General features: G+C 50.6%; 2 protein-coding genes across 2 annotated transcripts; one reads left to right on the plus strand and one right to left on the minus strand.

Moving 5' to 3' along the window:
* The first annotated feature begins 2,982 nt into the window (after window positions 1-2,982).
* Window positions 2,983-6,028, plus strand: LOC112897530 (transcription factor bHLH95-like). The gene is made up of 3 exons (XM_025965846.1): window positions 2,983-3,414; window positions 3,578-4,042; window positions 5,942-6,028. Exons 1-3 carry the CDS (start codon window positions 2,983-2,985, stop codon window positions 6,026-6,028), a joined length of 984 nt encoding a protein of 327 aa, XP_025821631.1.
* A 9,181-nt stretch (window positions 6,029-15,209) lies between these two features.
* On the minus strand, window positions 15,210-16,914 carry LOC112901066 (U-box domain-containing protein 26-like). The gene has a single exon (XM_025969898.1). The coding sequence runs from the start codon at window positions 16,770-16,772 to the stop codon at window positions 15,552-15,554; it is 1,221 nt and encodes a 406-aa protein (XP_025825683.1). The 5' UTR covers window positions 16,773-16,914; the 3' UTR covers window positions 15,210-15,551.
* Window positions 16,915-18,676: the final 1,762 nt, after the last annotated feature.

Below are 18,676 nucleotides of genomic sequence, written 5' to 3' on the forward strand. Positions count from 1 at the left end.
CCTAGGTTAGATGCATCAAACGAGACACTTAGTCTTCTTCTACATGATGATCTCACGTTGGCCTGTGTTCTCCTTCCCATGTTAAAACTTTCCTATTCCTTTCCCTTCATGCACTTTTATTTACCATTTAGAATCCTTTAACACCTCTAAGCAATTTGATTTGCTCTTCAATCACTAATGTTGTAAAGGTAGCATCTAGGGTTTTCTACAACTTTCACATTATGCATCGGCCTCATACCTTGGCATGACTGAAATACTAGTAAGCCTAAATCCTGTTGCCAACTCAACCTAGTATGATTTGTTAATAACTCCTGTGGAAGTTGTACTTCGGCTAGTATTCACCACCACTAAAAAGATTATGTATCATTTGTATTATCCTTTTTTATTCGCCAGTTGGCACCATATTTCACCACAAAACACTATAACTAAGGTGAACTGGTATCTGTGCCAACCACCTTGGTATCACTAAAATACTAGTCATCTTAAATCGTATTGCCAACTCAACCTAGTTTAATTTGCTAATACTTCCTATATAAGTTGTACTCCACCTAATGCTTACAGCCACTAAAACATTATATGGCATTTGTATTATCCTTCTTTTTTTATGCACCAGTTGGCAATAGATTTCACCACAAAACACTATATCAATGGGTGAATTGATATCTGCACCAGCCACCTTGGCATATTCCCAACTTGGCTAATAACTCCCATATAAGTTGTACTTCGGCTACTCTTTACCACCACTACAACATTATGTGCCATTTGTATTATCCTAATTTTTTATTCACCAGTTGGCACCAGATTTTACCACAAAATACTAGTTCAATAGGTGAATGGATATCTGTGTCAACCACCTTAGTGTCACTGAAATCTAGTCATCCTAAATCATATTGCCAGCTCAACCTAGTGGAATTTGCTACTGACTCCTGTGTAGGTTGTACTTCGGCTAATGTTTACCACAACCAAAAGATAATGTGCCATTCTGTTTATCCTTCTTTTTTCTATTTACTAGTTGGGATTAGATTTCATCACAAAACACCTTGGCATCACTAACGGTATGATTCCAGCAAGGTTATTAATCTTGAATTTAAATTGCTCCCCACTGTAATTTGAATGTGCAAGCAAAATTGCGCTTGGAAGCTGCTTTCAGGTTTTGCGAGTTTCAGTTCTCCATTCTTGTGCAATTTTTGAAGCACGTACGCCATTGCTTAGGTGCTTATTAGCCAATCAGGAAATTGGGCAGCCAAGATTGATAAGATGCCTCGAGTTCACCACGACCATTCGTTGACCGTTGCTGATTCACCTACCGATCTCAAAGATTGGACGACTACATGGATACGTAGTTATTAGGATCCGACCCGACCGCAGTCTGATCGGAAAAAAACCGAAACAGGAGCCTGTGCCGGTCTGATCAAGTTAAAAGAGGCGGCATGCAATCTGACCCGAAAAAAACATTTGAATATCAGGTTTTCATAGAGAACCGGAAGAAAATCGAGAAAGGAATCGGTAGAAAACCATAGATCGGAATAGGAGCTGGTAATATGGCGCTCGGCGCACAACTAGACCGCTGTCTAATAACCGGTCAGACCAAACAAACCGTTAACCGAGAGCCTCACCGGTTTAATGTCTGATCCGGTACCAATAACTATGCTTGGATATGCATTCCGTGCAAGCATATCACCGCCTTCCGAACACCATAGCGCGCACATAGCAAAACTGAGCAAAACAGCCAACAAGGCGGATCAAAAGCTGCAGAAACAGGCAAAGAAAAGCAGCAAAAAAAAAACAACGCCACTGCTAAGCTCTCAAGCCTTTGCATTGCATTATCTTCTCCTCATGGATAACCCTCGCTTAGGCTATAAGCTTTTTGCTGAGAGGCTTGAACTGAAACGGAAACGCAAAGACCGGCATGCAAGGCAGCTTCTTGTTGCGCTTGGGGCCAAATGCGCTAAGCTGTATCCGGCGCTCATGAGGAGAACGGCAACGCCTTGCTTGCGGCCTGGTGAGACCTGCCAGGTGTTTGGTGGGATAACCAAAGGTGACGACGAGACACAGCCGCATGCGTGAAATGTTGCTTGCTCACTGTAAAGTAAGAACAGAATTTGTAATTTTGCATCCTTGCTGTTGCACAAGTAAAATCACTTTGCTTCTCTGGAGTGGACTACTTTTCTTCTTCTTTTTCTTCTTTTTTATTTTTGTTATGTATGGAAGGATGGGGACGACGTGGTTTTGCTTGGATTCGTGCACAGGTTTTTGGCAGTCAGTTACTAAAGTTTAGGATGATTTTTCTTCTTTTTTTTTACTATGGATACACGGTAAGTTGGTACCTGATGAAAATGCTGACACGCCAAGGGAATGTTTTGCAGAGCAATCGAAAGGAGAGCTATACGAACTTCAAGAAAAAGGAAATTTGGAAACTACATCAGAAAAATTTGCTGAATCGACATATTCTGAGAGTAACTGGAAGTTCATATAGAAAATGGCTGTGGAATGTGTCACCGCTCCGCATCATTTTGCATATAACTTTGGCAAGTAATAATTCAGTAGAGTAGTAAATGTGAAAGGAATGAAGCACTAATTAAAATACAGTATAACATTGTGAGGCAGCAACCATTGCTGATCTATCAGTACTGAGAGAGCTTTTGGAGTTGAGGTCATCATGCAGAAAACTCTCCATTTTAGCCGCATCTTTTTCTTGCTGTGTATAAATTAAATGAGCAGTGAGCAGCCTACTGTGACTCTCCAATGGATCTGCCAAATTACCGTGAAACAGCTAATCCGCAAGGAGACGTTACACATCCTTTAGCACTGTAATTTGGCTGTTTTTGATGCATCTCTGACCAGCGAAAGAGATTAAAAAAAATCAGAAAAAAAAACATGTGGTAATTTTCACGTCCTTACAAATAAAGGCACGCTACTGTGTTCCTATCCCAAAATCACATTTCGCCACCCCTCCTCGTCCAAAATCCTCCGGGCTTTGCCATGGCTCAAAACGGTCCCCATGACCACCAGGCCGCCGCCGCCTCCGACGAGCGCATCTTCACGCCGCCGACGACCATGACCTTCCTGGGTCCAGCTGAGAACCGCAACGGTGGATCCAGGATTGGCAGCCCGGTGGGCATGGATGCCAGCAAGGGGAAGGACGTCGTCCTCCCGAATGCCGTCCAAGGTGGAGAGCATGGCTCGGCCGGCGGCGGCGAGGCCAACGCCGACAAATCCAAAGGTAAGCACCCAGCAGTGGGGGATGCTGCCACCGCCGCCGCTGGAGATGGCTTCCCAAAGGGTAAGGGCTCCTTGGCTGCTGACGACGGCGGCGACACCAAGGCGCACATCATCACGGAGCGAGAGCGCCGGAAGCGGATGAAGGATCTGTTCAGCAATCTGCACGCGCTCATGCCCCATGTCCCCGAGAAGGTGAGGCTCTCACATGACAACACCCATCCATCGTGCGAGGCTCGTATGCGTTGGCTCGCTAGGGCTTGGAGCTTGCAAATGCAGGGTTCGTTAACTGGTCCGGGACAAGGTCAAGTGATCTCGTGGTTTTATGTGGTTGTGGTGTGATCTCTTTTTCCGACAGGTCGACAAGGCGACCTTGGTGGGAGAGACGATCCACTTCATCAGGGCCCTGGAGCAGACGAAGGCCCAGCTGGAGAGGCGGAAGCAGGAACAGGCGCTCGCGCGGCAAGCCGCCGCCGAGGCCGTGGTGTCCGCTTTGCTATCGGCCCCGCAGACCGCGCAAGGGATGGCGGCCATGTCGAATGGCTGGGGCCCAGCTGTGCCACACCACCAACAGCCGCTTGCCGCGGCCGCGGCACCGCCGTCTCTCGCCACGGCCACGGGACCGGCCGGGTTCCAGACGTGGTCGGCGCCGAACGTCGTGCTGAGCGTGTCGAACGAGAAGGCCATCATCAACGTGTGCCTGCCGCGGCAACCCCGCATGCTAACGCTGGTGATGTCCGTGCTGAGCAAGCACGCGATCGACGTGATCACGGCCCACGTCGCGGCCGACGGCCCCCGGAGCTTGATCACCATCTATACCCGTGTAAGTAGCCTGCTCGATCTCCACCGTCCTCCTGGTTTCGTTTTGGGGGCATGTCACTAGATGCTGGGTTGCAGACTTGCAGCAGTCTGGGTTGCAGATGTTTTGGTAACCATATTCCATATATGACCTGTGGAGAGTCTCTTCAGAACGTCATGTATAGGTATAGCAGATCCGACACTATTGTAGGTGGACTCGTCTGGATAGGAGTTGCTAGGAAAATCGTTTATGTTTCCATTTATATCAAGGGATTCAGGTCTAATTCCCGTGAACTTGAAAAATACAGATTTCATTTGATAGTAGGATTGGTTTGCAAGTTTAAAATATTTTTCTGACTGAATCTTGCTAAATAATCAAAAAATATTATTCAAATCTAATTATTTCAACTAAGTATCTTAATTTTCCAAACAATTTACATGTGTTGAGGCTACATACTTCCAGTAAAGTAAGGGGCGGATCCAGTAGCAAGGGAAGCCCTGTAGCGGTGCGCAGTCGTGGAGTGGCACCCTTATTTTGTTGGTCATGGGTGAAGGAGAGGTAGAAGGAAATTTTTAGGGAAAAATATTAGTTTGCAAACTGGTTGCATGAGTTGAGATTGAATGGTTTTGGTAACCGTAAAAAATAGTATGTTAGACATCTACTTTGTACTATTTTAATGTAAAAGATATTTCAATAACGACCAAACTGAATCTCGCTAAACTAATCAATGGATTCGGTTACTCATCCTTTTAACTAAAATGTCAATTTGCATAAGTTGAATATTGTATGGTTTTGGTAACCGTAAGAAAATAGTACATTAGAAGTCTATTTCTATCACAGTGTATATTTAGAGGAAACATGATTTTAAAGTTGACATAACAAACTACACAAGCCACCAATAAGATCCAAAAAAAATCTCAGTGTGTTTGGAAGTTTTTTTGTGCCATTGTATATTTTTTAATGAGAAGTACCCGTTTAGATCTGAACTTTTAGGTAACAGTGGATGTAACAAATGTAATCCTAAACTTCAGGGGCTGAGATCTTTATTATGTTTAGTCGATGGTACATAAGTATGATGTATGAAGAATTAGGTTTTACTATAAGTGATGCCATAGAAGCAGAGCTTCTGAGTGTACACTATGTAAACCTTGCCTATAGGATTGAAATTAAAAGGTTAGAATTAAATTAGAGCAGGTTCAAGAAATTTTTATTTGTACAAATCTACTTGAATTATTTCTAGCATATATGTTGCTAGTGATGTTTAATATATTTTCTTTCTTTAACAGAGCTAAATACTCTTGGAATCAAATAAACATAACCCAAATTTTCACATCATTAATATCTCTTTAGTGCACATACCATTTTTTTACTTTATATGAATTATTAGGCAATTATATTTATGATTAAATCTTTGTTGTTGCACACAAATGCGACCAGCTTGTCTAATTAATATATGTCGAATCGAAGCTTAGATTTTTATCAAGAGGTTTAATTTGTTTCCTCATTGCTAATTTTAAAGCAGTAATACATTTGAATAATCTTTTAGCAACCAAGAGTACTCCTATACTATTCGGCAGTTGCTACTTGAATCATGCAGTGTTACGCGATTCCATGTTGCTGCCAGAGAAGAGTTTGCACATGGTAGTTTTATCTCCTAGCACCCACAAGCATGAAGCTCTATAGAGTAGCATGGTTTACCACTAATATGCAGCAAGCACGTATATATCCAAACCCAACATCTAGAAAACCAGGATCTAAGCACCAACGTCCACACTCGAACCTTCTAGCTACAAGTAGAAGTGTAGAACCTAACAACAAGGATATTTACCAGAGAAAATCATTTCAGTAAAAATCTGCTTGTATACAAGTATCATTTTCATCACATGGCCTCTTAACATTTGTTCATTCTTACCAAAAAAACAGGTGAACGTAGCTGGTGGCGAGAGCCCGTCGGCGGAGGACATATACAAGCTAGCCGTGTCGGAGATCATGGTCTGGCTCACCAGCTAGGCCGGCGCCGCCCCTAGGAGCCCTCAACGGCGTCTCGAGCTGCGCCGCAGACCCTCCGATCCGGACTGCACCGGTCGGAGTCACCTAGCTCGTTCGAAGGTTGTGCGTGCATGCTCCATATGCATGCGTGTCTGGTCAGGTCGGGTCGAACGGAGAACCGTGCTTGTGTCTTGTGTGTGTTTCGTCGAAGTTCGTTGACAGTGTTCTTCGTGTTGGGTCTTAAATTATCGTGCCGTCGTCTTATGAATTTGCTGAACCGTTTTGATCTCTGGAACATTGGCTTGTTTGGATTTTGTCTTTTGACTGGCGTTGCTGTTCTTTTTCTTTCCTTTTTCTCTGGTTGATCGTTTGGTGTTGCTGCTCTGGTGGTAACGTGGTATGCAGCTATATGGATGTGATGTAGGAGTACTGCATGATTCTGTGCAAGTGACTCCCCCCGGTGTGGAAGAGGAGCATTCATTTGGGTTGGGCTGGAATGCGGAAAGGCCTTTTGGTCGAAGCTGGTGGAGCGTTTCAGAGCCCATGACGAGGGAAGTATCAGATGGGCCGAGCCCACTAAAGCCGGTTTGAATAATGCCTTTGCTTTCTTCGATTGCCCCCATCAAGGAAGAAATTCATCATGGTGCTGCTAGTGCCAGACTGTTAAAAAGAACTTGAGCTTACGCTAGGGTTGATCCTCCTTGCATTGTCCCCGTCATGTGCTGCCAGCTACGGCCCCGGCTGTCACCTGGATCGCCTCATGTGGCGTCCACCATATTATCGAATTCTAGAACTGCGCCTCCCCCCACACACGCTCGCTCGCCGGCATGTGCGTCCCTCCCAATCCACCACGGATCAAGCCGCCCGTCCGCTCCTTCGTCCTCACTCGGGGGAGTAAAAGACCCGAGAAGAATACTGTGCCGCACATGGGGGGGAAAAGAAGGCGAAAAGAGAATGGCGGGACACGAGGGCTTATCCAACCAAAGCCCTGCACGTCGTCAGAGTATGAGATCGATCCGGTCGCAGCATGGCGGCACATTGGCGCAGCTTTGAGACGGTGCTCGTACGGCGTCGTTGTACTGGCTGTGGCCGCATATTCTGGCCCTGCTCCCGGCATCCGGATCACCTTGCTCCCACATGCCCAGTTCGACGATCGCCTCGTGCTAAGCAAACGAGGCACACGGCCGCACGCCGGGATCTGAATATCTATCTGATCGCCTGCTTTGCTTGATCTGCGCGCTTAGCTTGCTTCCGGTGGCCTCCGGCCTCTCCCTGATGGCCGACCACACGGAGTCTGAGTCTCCATGAGAGAAACGATAATGGAGCAGCGGGAGGACGAGGACGGGCCGACGGGGAGACAAAGTTGCATTCAAAGACGACAGGGTAGCTCAGGTCGCAGGAGGACTCGCGACATTACCAGCGGGCACTGCCTTCCAGCAAGGCGTGCAGCAACAGCACCGAAAAGGAAGCAGAAGATACATGTATAGGGGGAGGCAGCGCCCAGGCAGGCGACGTGGCGCGCACCTCCAACACAGGGCCGCGGGAGCTTTCAGTTCTCGAGCTGTTCAACAGCAGTGGCCGGACGAATGCTGCCGCGACAACAGCAGGGGTCTATCGCAGCGGCCACTAGGAAGCTGGTGGAATCTCATGCCATCGCTCGTTGCTCCTCGACGAGGTGTAGGGAACTAGCCACCCAATAGCGCCTTGGTGCTCGGTCGTACGACAGGCCCATTTCTTTTGGCGCCTAGGACGCCATAGGCCGTGGCACCTTCTTTCCCGCACAAATTCTGATGTGGATTCCCCATATATATGATGCCAGTACTGATTAATCTGCTAGCACTCATCACGAAAGAAAAAAGAAAAGGAAAGGGAGCAGCGAAAAGATCGCTCGGAAAAGGCAGGCGGAGTGGCGAGCAGACGACGGAGGGAGCAGCGTAGGCATAGCACTCCACTGAAAGACCATGGACAGGATCCTTTCTTTCTTTCTTTACAAACAAATTAAACCTGCTCACACACAGTACAGTACAGTACAGTGCCCGATCGATTAATATTCTCCCAAAAAGCACAGGGTCGACGCAGCAGCCAGCAGGCATGATTTCCCCTTTATTCATTCAACTGGCCGATCGATCTCCTCCTCTTTCTGAAAGTAGTCGCTGTGTTCTATGTTATCCTGCCCATCGCAACGATATAACTAGTAGCAGCAGGCAGATAATGCGAGGACCTGTCAACAGATACCGGCGAGAGGGCCGGTGGCTCGATCACCCGGCACCCAAACTCCCATCCCTATTTTGTCCACATGAACAACTAGATCGTTCTCGGTTGGTGGGGCTCGAGAGGGGTAGTTTAGGTCTTGAGCTCCTCCTCGCTCGCGCTCGGATATGGTATTATTATTTGCTTGGCCATCTGGTATAGTATATGCTAGCGGCTCAGCTTTGGGAGTTGGCGTCGCTTTGACCAGGACCGGTCGTCAATAATTGCAGGAATTCTCTGTCGCTCCCCTGCCCCAACATTTGGATAGGTGACGATGACGTAAATGCTGTCATTTTTATTCATTTATATGTATGTGGTTCCGAAAGGCAACCGGGGAGTACTTACTAAACTAAGTTTGCTCAAGTGATAAGTGATTTCGAAAGTTCTGCAAAATACTTGCTCCGCCCCTTATAAAATACTACTGGGGTTTATTTGCTTATAAGTCAAAACATACTATGTTCCACCAAGAATAATATTACAATAACATATGAGCATCACCAACGTCCTGATCTATTATGAAATATACTTTCATAGTCTATTTCTTTATATGGTACATGGTAGTATTTTTCTCCACAAATTTGATCAAACTTATAATAGTTTAGTTTAGAACAAACTTCAAAAATTTCATGTTTTGGGACCCAACAGGGAGTAGCATTTACTTTACACACTTTTCTATACTTCAGCTGATTTTTTCCCTTTCCTTTTCATTACACACAGCGGGGGTTTAAAAGAGTTTGGGAACTTTTATTTTCTTCATTGTTTTTTCCTTTTCTGGCTTACTTTGTGATAGTAGGAGCCGTTTAATTTCGGGATTTTTCCTTTTTTTTGTTTTCTTCTTGGATTAGATTTGTCCATAAAAAAACTCCATTCTGGAAAGAGTAAGAGCATCTTGGTACCTTTGAACCTGGATGGGAAACTTAAGGATCGTAATATACAAATTTTTAAAGTTTATGGACTTGGATAAACAACATGAGACCAAGCGTTCCACTCTTTTCTTTTCTTTTTTTCATCTACGTCGACGATAGGAAAATATATCCCACGGGATTTTTCCGATCTGCGGAATTAGAGGATGCAAGACAACTAGAATTGTAGTTGTCCCCACGCAAGATGATGGGTATGGTAGTTTTGATATCAAAATTTGGTAAGATTCTTATTCGGTCAAGAAAAGAAATCAATCAGCCAATAGAATAGAAATTTATCTAAAAGGATTGAGTTAAATAAGGAATCGTGAAGACCACGGTATGACAGATTAAATTTATCTATTAATTAAGCAGAGTCCGTTGTTTCTTTCCTTTTATCTTTAAGAAAGTTTGTATCGTGTGTAGGATCTAGGATACCGACTAAAGGGGGGTGAATAGGCGGTTTGGACTAAAATCATAAGGGAAATCCTATTTCTATTTAACTCTATTTTAGATGAAGGTTTGCAACGTAGGGTGACAAGTATCAATTCAATCTCTAGTAATATAAATGCTCAAAGTAAACTGCGGTCACCCCTAATCCACGTTGAGGTGGATTCAAAGCTCCAACCGCTCCTGTATCAAGTCACACTTGATGGATGAGCCAACTTGGATCAATGAACCTCTCCAAACCTCAATTCCACTAGAGTTGCCCTTCACCGCTCCGGCAAGGTGAGCACGAGACCTCTCACAAGAATAACCAGGGCTCAACGGTTCCACAGCTCCAAGAGTAACAAGTCGATGACACTTGCTTGAAGACTCCCTAGTGCCACAAAGCTCAAACTCTTGATGCAATGCACTAGGATGCTCTCAATCTCACAAAGATGCAACCTCAAAGCCTAGTGAGTGAGAGCGAGGAGGAAGAATGCTCAAATATGTCAAGGAAGCTTTTCAAAGTGCCAAGGGAGTTCACCCATGGTCGGACATAGGTATATATAGCTCCTTCCCCCATGACTGGCCGTTATATTCAAATCAAGCGAAAACAAGGTATTCGCGGATCATCCGCCTCACAAGGACCGGACGGTCCGTCATTCAAACCAACGGCTATTATCAAAGTCAAACTGTGTCAGAAGTGACTATTATAACCCAGGCGGACCGTCTGCCTCACAAGCCACAGACAGTCCGCAGTTCAACGAAGTTCCAATACAGAACTGTTGAGTTTCTATCGCGATTCAAATTTTACCCGGCGGACCATCCGCCACCTAGGGCCGGACCGTCCGCCGTACATGGTTAAAGAAAACACAGAAACAACAAAGTTGCTGTCGTTGCGCAGCATCAGCCGGCCGATCGTCCGCCCCCTAGGGCCAGACAGTCCGCCGTTCACGGTCAAAACTTAGACAAAAACATTTGAGTTTCTGTCGACACACAGCAAGACCAGGCGGACCGTCCGCCATTCAACGTGAAAAGCCCACCAGAAACTTTGAAGCTTCTGTTGATTCTCTCGCATTAGCCGGTGGACCGTCCGTGCCCCAGAGCCGGACCGTCCATCGTTGAAAACTTCAGCTCGACCAGACAACTCGAATTTTGGCTAAGTCATGGAACGGTCCGCCGTACAAATGGCAGACCGTCCGCCTCTCAAGCGTAGTTACCCATTTCCAACAAGCGTTTCCTCTCTGGTCTTTCCATTTTTTCAAACACGATTTTCCTATATGCGTGCAATGCAATTGTTTGAGCGGAGTGGCACTATAGAACCATCAAGCAAATGAAATTGACCCCTCTTGATATACGGCTATCTAGCCTATTAATCCGGCCAAATATCATCCGCTAATCACCTCTTGACCGGTAAAATGGAAAAGCCCTATCTTATACTTTGCCTTGAGCCATCCGTCATGTATTCATAAAGAATATCTCCATAGCACATATTAAGGCTTAAATCATCTCCGGGGCTAACCTATACTAAATTCTTAAAAGAAATTGTTAGTCCACAACCATTATCAATAATTATCAAAATTCAAATTAGGGACCTAAATGCTTTCATCGTGTCCAATAAGGACTAATATCCATTCATGGGTATAAATATGTGCACCCGGGATCATTGTAAAATTATCTCACGATCAATACAACTTCTGGTGCATCGCCGCCCTCTTTTTCTAAGGTTTTTATCACCGGCGAAACTTGGCACCTGACATGGAGCTGTATCGCTTCGATCTCCGACGAAAGGGTAAGCCCTAAGTTCTGCGGCCCTGGCAATTATATCGGCTATATTAGTATTGTTCAAGGCTGCATTGCTTCGATCTCTTGGATTGCTCCTGTTCGGTTGATATACTTGCCTACCAGTTATCGATTCTTGTCATATCTTGTAAGACTGCATTGTTCGATCTCTTGCTAGACCTAATAGAATCACAATTATTTTTGCCTTGGTTAGACCTATCGGCTTATATCTTTATAACAAATTGATTTCTTTAATAAAAGCATCATATTAGCTCTCGTTAGCCAATAGTCTTTCATCTTGGCTTTATTTAAGATTTTATTGGACTTATATCTTGTAACGACTAGATCATCGGCTTGTAAGCTTTTAATTTATTGCCCTGCTGCCAACTTTATCTCGGTTAGATATGATCCGATTGGTGGTGACGGTAGTATTGTCTTGATGATTCATTTGTGATAAGATAAATGTTCAGAAATTGCTTCATCCTCATTAGATTACTAACCGATAACTTTTATTTGAGTAGCCGATACGTTATGTTTACATCGGGCATACAGCCGATACATGTTTTAACCATCAAACCTACATTTAATATTCTATATCAATATTGCCGAGTGAATTGGATTATCACTTTCATATCATTGTTTATCATAATTCACATAAGATATATAACCGATTGTTTAAAACCGTATTGACATCAGGTGGTATGGATACATCGGCTTATTGGCTGATAGGCTTTTTGATCATCTATTTATTTATCTTGTCAGTTGCAGGTCAAACTGACTGGCACGCCGTGAACCTTAAGATTTAGGATCTGCACTAAAATTAAGCAGGTCTCTCAGGCCAGTGTATCGCATGCGAGAAATCATCATCAGATCGCCACACATAGCAAAAGACTCCGATGTTTCCGATGTTATTGGCCACTGAGGTCTGAATCTCTGATAATAAATCGAAAGTCGCTCGAGGCTTGTGCATGACAGCTTCTACCTTGGCTTCTTGCAGGCTGGAACGGGAAATGCTGTTAGCCAGCACACGCAGCATATGGCAGCATGGCATGCAGTCATGCAATTTAGCCCTTGGCAAGCAGGCAATGCACGTGCATATGATTCACGCATATATATGCCATCAAGTACGGTAAGTGATCCCTATTCTCAAATGACCATGTTTATTTTTCAGTAAACGTGGCTAAACTAAAAGAGGAAGATATTTGTACTATTTTAGAAAAGAAAGAGATTGAGAATTTGCAATACGTCAGCAGATGGATGCTTGTATGCTATGAAATTGTATAAAGTGCAAATAGAACATATGTGTGAAGTATTTTCTCTATCTAAAATATTGGTGACACGTATATATATCTTGATATATTTTATAAAGTGTCCGGTCGGTCCCTTTATTCAAAATTTCTGGTTCCGCCAATGATTATCCTTTACGTTATTAATCGGCCAACTCTATGTCCACCGAGGCTGCGGAGTTTTTTCTGGTGATGTGCTTTACACGATGTGTGTGGCCGAATTGTGCTGCAAGCTAAAGCGTCTTAGTACAAAATTCCACCCTGTCGATGGAGTAGAGTCTAGAGACCCAGACGGAGTATCTAGTACGAGAAGTGTCGCGTGAATCCCGCTGGTTTGTTTGTACTCGAAGGATCCGTCGGGGATCCAGATCCACGGGCTGAATTCCGGACCAAGGAAAGCTCGCTCGCACGATCACAGCTCGAAAGCAAAGAATCCTTCCCTCCCGTGGCGTCCTGCTAGCAGTCGACGACCGGCTGGCCCCGACTAGCCTCGCCGTCGCCGGCTGGCTTCGCGTCGGTCCCTCTGCCAGCGAGCCACAGTGGACGGTAGCATCGGCTGCGCGGTCCACGGCGACCACCGCTTTTTCGGCCCGTCAGTGCGCGGAGAGCGGCGACGAGATGCCAGATGCGGACGGGCACTCCCCTTCCCCGTCGCACGACTTGTTTAACAATGGAAATGGAATAATGGATGGACTAATCCTCGTACGCAAAGCCAGCATCGCCGCCACGTCCGCACCTCACGACGGCCGCGTAGGGCCCCGGCCGGTCCGGCCCTGTTCCCCGGCCCTCGGCGCGCGCATGTTGCAATCATGGGCCAATCTTTGACTCCACAGCAGGGGAGGTCTGGACGGCCGGAGAGGAGACCGGGATGGTGGTGATAATGGAGGTGCGCGCACAGTGGAACGCATCGGAACAGTGGCCTCTTGCTCGGGCCTCAGGTGTCACGCCGGGGGCACCCGGCAATGACGGATCGGGGAGGCCGAGAGGGAGGGGTCGATACGGCGGCCGCGGCTTTATGCTCGCTTTGCCCGGCTGCTCCCCTGCCGGTGGGTAGCACGTAGGTACTGTATTCTTTTTCAGGCAGCCCGGGAGGGAGGGGAGAAGCAAACAACATAGCAGTCCGGTCCAAGTCCACGGCGAGGGTGTGCAGGGGAGGTGGCCGGTCCTGCCTGCTCCTGGCTGGCTGCCTGGCCGGGCGCACTAATGAGTGACGAGCGGCCTCGCGGGCGGAGCGGGTCCGTCACCGGTCGCAGCTCCGCTCGCCAATCCGGTCAAAAGGGGGCGCAGGCGCCGCAGTGGAGGTGCTGCAGCTATTTGCAGCAGCCAGTGGCAGTTGCCCAGCAAGCCCCTGAGCCCTGATGCCATGCTTGTCTATCTCTAGTGTGGGTTTCCGATCCCCGTCCCGTCGCCACTGCTCGTACGGATGCCATGCCGTGCCATGGTCCTCCTTTTCAAACCGCACGATCCGCCCTCTGTTTCACTGCCTGTAGTGTGTGCACAGTCACACGGATCGCGGTACCTAGCCACGATCCGCGTCCCGGCACCGTTCGTTCCAAATTGGGATCGGGATCACCGCGGTACGTACGCCGGGTCGACGCCTGAGACGATACTTGGGACGTCGTAACTTGGGCGAGCGTGCGATGGGCGCTACGAGAGCATGCGGCGGCGGCGTGATTCGCGGAAACTTGGACCAGCCGCGAGCGTGCATAGGGGACCGCGTACCAGCGTCGGACAGCGGCGGCGGCGCGGCTTCCCACTACGGAAGGTGGCGCGAACCGCGGCAGGTGCGAGCGGCGGCGGGCGCCAAGGTAGGAGCGGCGGTGGCGTGGAGGACGGGGCGCGAACGGCGACGGCCGCGGAGGCAAGGGCGCGCGGCAGCAACACGGAGGATGGGGCGGGCGCGGAGGCATGGGCGCGCACGGCGGGGGCAGGCACGAGCAGCAGGGGCATGAGCGACGGAGGCAGGCCCGAGCGACGGAACGGGGAAGAAGAAGAGATAAGGATGGGAGAGAACGGGGGAAGAAAAATGAGTAAATAGAATAAGGATATTTTGGATATTTAACCGTTAGAGGAGCTGTTTTGCTAATTGTACCGGCACCATGCTCCTCGTTCTACGTTCCGGATACGTCGTTCCAGTTCCAATTAACTAGGATGATCCCAATCTCAAACCTACTTACTGAAAATTTTGGGAATGTGAGCGTGTGTCCTCTGTCCTGTCCATTGTGTGTTCATGAGAGAGAAAGAGAGATGGAGAGGACGGAAACAAAAGAAAAACAATGGCGGAGGGGAGGGGATGTGATAATTTCACGGCAACAACATTCCATTCTGCAGAAGCATCCTGCAGCCTGCAGGAGGGGGCAGCCCCACTCCCCCACCGCCACCGGCCAAAGCTCCGCCTCTGCTGCCGCCGCGGCCCAGCCCAGCTTTCAATGCGCAATCTCCCCAGTCCTCTCGTCTGTACTTTCACTGACCCAAACACACACACGCACGCGCGCACGCGCCTGGTGGCAACAAAACAAGCAAGCATTGTTTTTTGCATGCGACCAGGGAAAATGCGAGTGAGAATGAATGCCATGCTACCATTGATCGAATCAAGAACCCATCCTCCTCCCCTCCCTGCCAACATTACATACGTACAAAACTGGACAAACATTAGGGAAAAAAATTCTACCGCGTTCCTCCGCCATTACATACACGCCGCCGGCGCCGGCGCGCCGGACGCCGCGGCCGTTGCGTTGCTCGCACGGCCAGGCCATACAAGCCGGCAGCTTCTCCCTTGCGTTTGCGGCGACTGGCGAGTGAGTGAGTGATCTTTCTCACTTCGCTCTTTGGGAACGCAATCCATCCATCACCGCGATGCAGCCGAGAGATGATGAATTGATGATGGCTGGTGGTGATCAATCAGTACGGTTGCAGGAAGTCGTCGGAGTTGGCGATGCAGTCGGTGGTCGGCCAGGCGGAGCGGAGCAGCTTCAGGAGGTGCTGCGCCTTGCGCTTGGCGCGCTCCGAGCACCCGCCCTGCACCATCAGCAGCAGCTGGCTCATGGCGCCCGCCCGGACCGCCTCCACCTGCAGCGCCTCCGATCCGCCCACCACGGCCACCAGCGCGCCCGCCGCGTGCTCCGCCGCTCGCCCGGACATGGCGCGCACCAGAGCCGTCACCGCCGCCGACCCGCCCCCGGCCCCGGCGACCACCGCGTCGCGCCCGCCCTCGGCGCGGCACAGCCGCTCCACGGCCGCCAGCGCGCGCTCGGGCTCCCCGGCGCCGCCCTCCGCCACGCGCCGGGCCAGCGAGGACGCGGCGCCGGCGGACACCGCGCGGGGCCGGTTCTCCTTGGCCAGGCACAGCGCGAACAGGCCCCGGATCCCGACGCGGACCGCGCGCGCGTGGGCCTTCTCCTCCACCAGCGCCACCAGGCCCTCCATGACCCCCTCGGCGCCGCCCAGCACCGCCCGGGCCTCCGCGCCCGAAGCCGACGCGGCGGCCTCCACGACGGCGCCCGCGTTCACCCTGGCCTCCAGCGGGCCGCCGGCGGCGAGGACCTTGCCGAGCCTGGCCACCCGCTCCTCCCGGCCCACCACCTCGACGGCCTCGGCCTCCCCGAGCCCGACCAGCGCGAGCACCGACATGGCCTCCGCCTGGAGTTCCTCGCTGGCCCCGGAGCCGAACGCGACTTCGACGAGCGCGGCCCTGGTCTCGTGCGTGGCCATGACGAGCCTGTTCTTGTCGGACTCCCTGGCGAGCGCCCTGAGCCTCCGGAGCGCGGGGAGGCCCGGGCCCTGCGCGACGAGGGAGCGGACGAGGTCCGGGTCGGCGGGCTGCTTGGGCGTAGGGATGCGCTCGACGCCCATGGAGCGGTGCGCGACGCACCACTCCTGGATGAGGCGGCGGAGGGTGTGGTTGGGGATGAGCGTGAAGTCGGCGAGCGGCGCGCGGGTGACGGGGCAGGTGGTGTTGCCGGTGGCGACCCAGGACTCGATGCTGGCGCGGTCGTAGGTCTGGCCCGTGGACACCGTGACGGGGTCGGCCATCAGCTCCAGGGAGATGGGGCACCGGAAGTACCAGGGCACCTGCACCCCCGCCGTGTCCAGGCCCAGCGCCAGCGGCACGCTCCCCGGCATTGCAGCCCCGCAGCGCTGGGTGGTGCTTGCTGTTGGCTTTGGATCTGGGCCGATCGAGCTGCGAGCTAGCTCGCGCTGGAGATGGAGGTGCGCGTGGTGGGGGAAGAGAGAGAGAGAGAGAGGAGAGGAGAGGAGAGGTGGTTGAGTGAGTGGTGGGTTGGTGGGTGGAGAGGATGGTGCTGACCGCGGGTGCGGTGGGGAGGGAGAGTGGAGGAGGAGACCGGCCGTTTCGATCGAGGGGGGCGGGACGAATGGCGCCGGGTATAAGTAGGCGGGAGGTGGCCAGCACGTGTGCGGGGTGGGGCTGCTAGTACGTGCGTGCGGGAGGCCTGGAGCTGGAGACTGGTAGTACCAGCACTCGGAGTCCCACGGGCGATGGGGTCCGATTGGGCGCCTGCCGCAGCGGCGTCGCAGCCGTTGAACCGGGTGGCCTAATGGCTGAGCCTGCTCAGCTAGTTCGATGGGCTGGGCCGGGCCGGATTGAAGCAAAGGCTCCACCAACAGTAACCAGCTGGTCCCTGGCACTCGCCGTGGGACCCGCAGCGCAGCGGGCCAGACGAATCTGGGAGTATTGTTGAGATTGCGCGCTTGTTGGCATCCCCCGCAGGCTCTGCCCTCGATCGCCAGGCAAATAATACAAGCCACGGGCGCACGCACCGCGAGCTGCGGCCAGCCAGAGCATGGAGCTCGCGGCACGCGGAGACGCAAGCCTGGGGGGATCGAAACGAGGGGCCGGGCTCCCCCAGCTACGACGTGATCTGCGTAGCGTAGCACGGCACGGCGGCAACACATGGTCACATGCGCCTTGTTCGCTAGCTCGGCCCCCCGTAGAGAATGCCTTCGCCACTAAAGCCCGATCGCCCCCTCCCCGCCTTTGGGTGGCGCTGAAGGAACAACGAACGGAGCCCGGGAAGCGGACGGGCTAGCCTACGCCGTAGGCAGCAGGTGTGAGTAGATGCCCATCGAGTGTCGACCCATGGCAAACGGCGGATTCCTTGAAATGTGGTAGCTCCGCGCTAACTACGGCCCTCACCTCCACGTCTTTTGCCTTTCTGCCTTCGTCGATTTCATCTCACGTCGGCTGCAACACTACCGGCCGGGCGGGAGGTGGACTGTACGCTACTCCAGTTGCTGAATGCAGCTCATCCCGGGGGCCATGGGCTCGCATAGTTCTAATCGCGCCGGGTACGTGCTGCTCGTGTTGTGCTTGTGCCCCTGCCCTGCACGCACGGTGACCACGCGTGGGTCAACGACATGTCCCGGCGCCGGCTCCACCTCCACCTGGTCTTTCTCCGGTCAATGGAGAGCAGCGTCGGTCGCCGCGCTGTCCGGCTCGTCGTTTAAACCTGTCCGCTTCACGCTGGAGGCGCCCACGATCGAGCTACTCCTACTCGGCTACTCCCTTGATTTTGATTTGAGGATGGAGCCTCCATCCATAGGCAGGGGCCAACTAATGACCTGGCGACAACTATTCGATCGGTGAGCGGCACTGCCTATAGAGTAGTTTCTGCACATTTATTATGCTGCATCTGCGGCCAAGCAGACAAATTTTTTATTTTTAGGCCCTGTTCGGAATGGAGGTTTTTCACAGGGATTTCAAAGGAATCGCATTCCTTTGTTTTAGTGACGTCATAAGCTGTTTGGAACGGAGGATTGCAGCTCCCCGTTCCCCTGGAAAGGGTTCCTTTCTTTCCCAAAATGTAGGAATTGACACATCCACTCCACACCATTGTTTTTGCGGCAGCTCGATGCGAAGAAGAGAGAGAAAGCGCGCGTGCAACCAGAAACGAGCAAGAAGCTGGAACAAGCCACTGGATCGAGCTGTCTTCCTGTTCCCTCCGCTCTTCCTGCAGAACCCAGCTCTAGCTAACGCCAACGAGGAGTTGAGGAATGAGAGGACAGAG

The sequence above is a fragment of the Panicum hallii genome, chromosome 1, assembly GCF_002211085.1.
Source record: "Panicum hallii strain FIL2 chromosome 1, PHallii_v3.1, whole genome shotgun sequence".
Lineage (NCBI taxonomy): Eukaryota > Viridiplantae > Streptophyta > Magnoliopsida > Poales > Poaceae > Panicum > Panicum hallii.